Source organism: Neodiprion lecontei, chromosome 2 (genome assembly GCF_021901455.1).
Source record: "Neodiprion lecontei isolate iyNeoLeco1 chromosome 2, iyNeoLeco1.1, whole genome shotgun sequence".
NCBI classification, from domain to species: Eukaryota; Metazoa; Arthropoda; class Insecta; order Hymenoptera; family Diprionidae; genus Neodiprion; species Neodiprion lecontei.
Window position 1 is genome coordinate 11,864,252 of NC_060261.1, and position 6,041 is coordinate 11,870,292.

General features: G+C 34.6%; 2 protein-coding genes across 4 annotated transcripts in view; one reads left to right on the forward strand and one right to left on the reverse strand.

Annotated features, from left to right (window-relative positions):
• Positions 1–3,102, forward strand: part of LOC107217842 (sialin) — a 13,943-nt gene extending 10,841 nt beyond the window's left edge. For all 3 annotated transcript variants that reach the window (XM_015655520.2, XM_046730238.1, XM_046730237.1), the window contains exon 9: positions 50–3,102. In XM_015655520.2, the coding sequence (XP_015511006.2) occupies positions 50–229 (180 nt within the window). In that variant the 3' untranslated portion in view covers positions 230–3,102. The remainder of the gene's footprint in view (positions 1–49) is intronic.
• The window catches only part of LOC107217841 (5-methylcytosine rRNA methyltransferase NSUN4), a 6,839-nt gene extending 798 nt beyond the window's left edge, over positions 1–6,041 (reverse strand). Inside the window, exons 1-9 of the mRNA XM_015655519.2 lie at positions 5,813–6,041; positions 5,507–5,689; positions 4,933–5,296; positions 4,469–4,651; positions 4,115–4,401; positions 3,391–3,515; positions 3,178–3,315; positions 2,953–3,099; positions 122–205 (exon numbers count right to left, since the gene is read on the reverse strand). Coding sequence (XP_015511005.2) covers positions 2,958–3,099; positions 3,178–3,315; positions 3,391–3,515; positions 4,115–4,401; positions 4,469–4,651; positions 4,933–5,296; positions 5,507–5,689; positions 5,813–5,899 — 1,509 coding nt within the window. The 5' untranslated portion in view covers positions 5,900–6,041 and the 3' untranslated portion in view covers positions 122–205; positions 2,953–2,957. The remainder of the gene's footprint in view (positions 1–121; positions 206–2,952; positions 3,100–3,177; positions 3,316–3,390; positions 3,516–4,114; positions 4,402–4,468; positions 4,652–4,932; positions 5,297–5,506; positions 5,690–5,812) is intronic.

Below are 6,041 nucleotides of genomic sequence, written 5' to 3' on the forward strand. Positions count from 1 at the left end.
ACAAATTAAAAATTATTTGAATAAAATATTCTCAACGTCTTTTTTCCAGAATACCATCGAAGCTTGGCGCATCGTTTTCTTCGTTACTGTAGCCCTGTACATTGTAGAAATATTGGCTTACACGATCTTTGGAACGGCTGTAGAGCAGTCATGGAATAAGATCGGTACCAGCACACATAAGCCAGAGGATCAAGCAGCTGTTCCTCTGAAACAACACGACAAACTTTAAACGGTATAATTTATTTAGAAGAATTGATGTGGCAAAATTGGGATTCAAAGTGTGGGCGTAGCTAAAGCAAGATGGCATCGCACTTGGCGACCAGCTGATCGTTTCAGCCTCGGTTTTACTTAAACTACACGAATATAGAACAACAAGATACTCTGTGAAAGCAGTTACAGTTTTATTTCATTGCAGTGAGTTTGTAAAGACTGAATTATACGTTAAGTCCCGGCTTTTATAATCAAATACGACCTGGTTAATCTTTGTAGTACATTTTCTACCGCAAGATGACGTCCGATATTTTGTATCCCAATAGCTAAATGATGTGTAGCTTAAGTGCTGAGTTTCGCTTTAATTGTCTTCTTAATGCCTTACGCACAGTTCTTTATGACAACTTCAGTTACTTTTCCCTACTTTGGAATTCATTGAATTTAATCAAATTGGATGGAATAATTTCTGTTTCAAGAAATCGACCATTTTCTATTTCGTCTTCCTTTTTTAAACGGAATCATAAATGATTTGCTGAATATTTATCAAAAAAGCTGTAGTGTACTTTTAAAAGTTTTGTCACATGTTCGAAACGAAAGAAACGCGTTGTTTTTCGAATTGCTCAGCGCAACAGGTAAGGCATTAGGAGAAGAGAATATTTTTATAAATGGTAAATTTAACTATTACTCATGAATCATTGTTATTATAAATGAATGTCCATTTGTGAGCGAATTTATGTTAATACCTAGCTTAAATCTTGGTCCCCACCCTGCGTTCTCGAAATTTGTCTGTAGGATAGCAAACTATTTATGCAGCAAATAATTCATTTGTTCATTTGTAAATGATTATTTAAATTCTCAAGTCATTGCATCGACACGTAACTTGAAGATTTCTTAAATGATATTTTCATATTGATCAGGTTTTCAAATTATAGCCGATAATTTCTACGTGTAAAATGCTTGTATCAAATATGAAGAAATACTAATACTATTCATTAATCATAAGTTCAATGATTCATTTATTCATCAATCATATCAAGCATTAAGGTTACATTTTTCACTGTACATTCAACTGATTCATAGAAAATTAACGTGAGATTAACAAAATATTAGCAATATTTCCCACTTATAAAACGACAAATATTACGAGACTGGGAATAGAAATTCAAATGTTATATCTTTGGTCTATTGACAATTGAACAACCAAGATGTTCAAATAATGTGTAAAGTATATAAGAAAGACATAATTCTCATATACAAAATATTTTCGATACCGCAGACTTTGTACATTACATGTTAAGTTATTTAATTAATAATTTGTGCCAAATTAAAAATACCCGGAGAATTCCATTGCAACACAATTTTTTTTTAAATCAGTGTCATATTTGTATAGTTTGTCACTTTACTTCAATACAAAACCTTTCGAATTCTTTCCACAGACATGAATCCTCAAGATTATACACGATCAGATAAGTCTAGCATGTTTAAGTAACAAATTTACTTGAAAATCAATGATGTTCCTATAAAAATAGTAAGTCGTGCAGGGTGGAGGTAAATTTTTGGACTTCTTTATTGTAGGCTGGTAAATGTGAATTCAATTGAAATATTTTACAATGAAGCTCGACATTAGATGTAAGTAAATGTAGGATGTAATGTTAACATGCATTTATCCCATGATGTGACGTAAAGGTAGAAACAGATATATGTAAATCCGTAGACGAATGCAAATATCAGATTCAAGTAACCTATCTTCAACACTTTGCATCTCAGATAATTGTCAATATTTTCGTGGATGTTTCAACATTGTAAAATTTATATACTTATTTACACCTTGTTTAAGTATGATAATTAATGACATAAATGTCTGGAATTAGTACATGCTGCATCGTGATTGAGAGCATTATTATTATAATGGACTGATACCGATTTATTAAACTACTAATCGACTGCTGAAAATTTTAAGCTGGCTCATGTTTAATATAGTGCAAGGTAATAATTCTATACATGCAAAAGTTTACTGTAAGGCTGATCGCTAGTTACGTTGTTCCTCTCTCTTATTCATTACTGACTTTACTTTTTGCATTAGGATCCAAAGCGAGGGGCTGTTCACTTACAGATTAGGTGACTAGCGATTACAAGATTTCAATGATTTTACGCGATAGCCAATAATTTCGCTCGATTTTAAATGATTCCAATTCTGAAGATATTCAGTGATTTCGAGCGTCTTTGACCGTAATTTAAAATTATTTATAATTCTTTATATGAAGTGGTTTCCGATTTCAAGAAATAAATAACCCCTCGATCCAAAGTATGGGCGTCGCAAAAGCCAAATGGCATACCATTGGATGATTAAGTGATCGTTTTAATCTCGTTTTTACACGATGATAAAAAGATGCAAAACTCAATGCAAGCGGTTACACCTTTCTTTTGTTACTTTTTCAATTAATCTTTTGGCACTGTAGTGAAAATGAAATTGCCATGCCACTTTGGCGTCTGAAAAATGTTTGTTAGATTTATCTGTTGATCTCCGTATCAAGATTCTTGAGGTTGAATTCACCAGATAGCATCTTACGATATTTTGGATTTGGATAATTTCAACGACTGAAGTAGAGCAATGAATATCAAAAAGTCTATCTGGTTATGATTACGATTTTATTGCGACAATGATGCTTACACATAAGTGTCTGTAATTAACTGAATTAAGAAAAAATTATATTAATCTCAGTAGTAGTTGTATATGCTCACCTTGTTTACCGAACTTTGATAATTTTGCAGAAGTACATAGGACCAAAGTTGTTGCCAAGAGAAGGCAATAAAACTTGACCATACTTGAGACCGTGTCTACTGAGATTGTAGATGCACTTCAATGGGTGTAGCGACGGTGACATGTTTCTGTGATATCAAAAATAATGTAATTATTAAACCAATGATTTAATATTGCACAGTCACGTAAAGAGGACAGAATCTTACTTTACGATAAAGATCGAATTTGTTTCTTCCCAAGACTTTTTCAGCGCCATTTGGACGACACCGTCGTTCTGTATCGGGCTCAAAGAACAAGTTGAGTACACAACGGTACCACCAGGTCGTATAATCTTCAGGGCATTTCTGTTCAGAAATACGATTGTGAAAAATTAAATTAATGCAACTTCGGTGTAAAATAATTCTTTGATGGATACATACAGCAAAATTTCCGTTTGCATCTCTGGTAATTGTAATCGTTCTTTGATCCTTGATGGCTTGAAGATGTTATTGTCATTTTCGTGTAAGGAATGCCTGTCAGTTGTGCAAGGCACATCAACCAGTATCTGGCAACATGGACAATGAAAGGGAAAATTTAATTTCAATCATACATTTAACCCTCTCCGGTTGGAAAAGTCCGAAAAAGCTCGAAGACAATTGGAATACGGATTATCGGCGTGACCAGAGCAATATGGCGGTGTACTGCGCGATCAGCTGACAGTTTTAGACTCAGTTTTACAATTAGATAAGTTATATGAATATGAAAGCACGGAGAAGTCCGTGCAAGCGATTGTACCTTTACTTTGTACATAAGGTGGTAAAGAGTGAAATGTACGTTAAAAAATTACTTTTATAATTAAATACACCTCGCCAATCGGTGTCCTTGGCGAATATCATTTTCAGAAATGATCAGGAACCTAGAAAGTAAATATCTGAAAGTTTTTGCAGTTTTGCAATCATCGTAATGAAATGATACATTTGATCATATATTTAGAAGAAATCTCTAAAAAAAAAATCATCTGATATTTTTTAGAATTTTTTTCACAACGGTTCTTTCATTATTTCGCATTCTAACTGCCTTTTGAGCAATAAAGGGAGTCAGTGGAGGGAATCAACCGGAGGGTACTAGTTGAAACCATATTTCGTCTCGTTCATTTTTACCTACTTTGTTAAACTTATCCTGCTCACCAATAGCTCTGGCATCGTTCTGAGAGATTACCAGTTTTTTATCCCATTGGCCCATTCCGTCCAAATACTGATCAATCACATTCTTTATCCTGTTAACTCTCGAGAATGTAGTATCATTGGCAACAATCAAATCAGGCAAAAGAGTTTGAAGCGTGATTAGCGTCTTTCCACCAGGTGCAGCGCACATGTCCAACACATGGTCATTCGGTCTTAGGTCCAAGGCCAGTACAGGTAGAATGGAGCCACCATCAAGCAGATAATAATCTAAGTAATAAAACTATTAACAATGCCAAAGTGCAAGGTTATAGAACATACTAAAAACAAAGCATACCTAGAACACCAGTAGATCCTTTTCGAGGAGATGAAAATCTGGTATCGTTCTCCTCTTCGAAAGTATAAATATTCAGATATTCAGGGAAATTCAACTTCCGTTGCTTCTCGACCTTAATCGAGAGGTCTGAACCTCTCTTGTAGTAGTCGTAGTGTTCTGACTCCAAAATATAATCTTCCATGCCTAATAAGGTAGACAAATGTATAATGTTGATTGATTCTAATTCTGAATAAAAGATTTAACGAATAAAAGAGAAGTCCGGCGTTTTTTTCACAGGCATTCAAGGAAATTTCCAGCTTAAAAAAAGTACCCATATGAAAATTGCAAATCCTAGGATATCGCCAGTACTGGACACTGCCTAATTAAAATGTGTAATTTGTAATTGATTTAGGAAAAACATATTCATCACTGGATATTATTTTGATGGTGTTTTCGAAGTGATTAATATCACATCATGTTCAAACCTTTGAGTTGTGTGGCAGGAACGTATTGGTGGAGAGAACTCATGGATAATTCATTTTGTGGATTTATGATTCGATCCAAGTCCAAATTCCCTGAGCTTTCACTGCCAGCAATTGATAACAATTCTGCCGGAACAGCAGAATTATTCGAGTACATAGAATCTTCCTCAGTCTCATCTTTAGAATCTGTACTATCTGGGAAACCAGATGATTGGACCTGTAAACTTTGCTCAGAGGCAGCGGGAAATTCGTCTATTCCTTTATTCAAGTTATTCAACTTCCTCTGATTTGCTTTTTCTCGTTCTAGCGATTTTAACAATTGACGTTGAGCTTTGTAGATTGCTCGCAGATTTATTGCTCCAGAATTCTAAAAAAATGGTACATATTTATGTTTTACTTTCTAAACTTTGTTTCTGATACTCGAAAAATTATCGTCAGGCAAATACAGAAGAAAAAAATAAAACCATGCCTCTGGTAAAAAAATTGTTCTGATTGTTTTCAAGATTCTTTTATGGATGGTACAGCCAACTTATGTTTAAAGGATTGAAGATAATCGAATACTATAAGATTACTTCACCTCTAATGTCTCAGCAATTCTATCTGTGTCACTAAAATTGTTAACTACTGCCATGTATTTGTTGTTTTTAGCAAGTAAAGCCGTCCTTACATCCGGCCACAGTCTTCCATAAACGGTGTCATAGAAATCATCAAAATGTTCCAAAGCTTTGGTGGTGTGTGTTTTAGTTTTCTTTACCACCGACTAGAAAAGAAAAGGTTTTTTTGTCGTTGATCATTCTGATGCTTCGGTAAAATCAAGACAGTTGTAAAATGAATTGTGCCGGTAAGACAGTGTATTTTCAGATTATAAATATCCGATGCTTACCCAATGTGTGTCTTTATGCTTGAATCTGTAAGGTACTTTGACGACTTTCAGGTGTTTCAGTTGACTCGTAAAACTTACAATCGACATCTTTATAACGTTCTGTCAAAAGGAACATATCCCGAATCACAACGAATACCTAACCTTGCTCTTTGGTACAGCACTCCGGCAGTAAAACCGTGCTCGAAAATGAAGCCGATGTTGTGAATTTTCGCCGCTAGCGCTAGTGAGG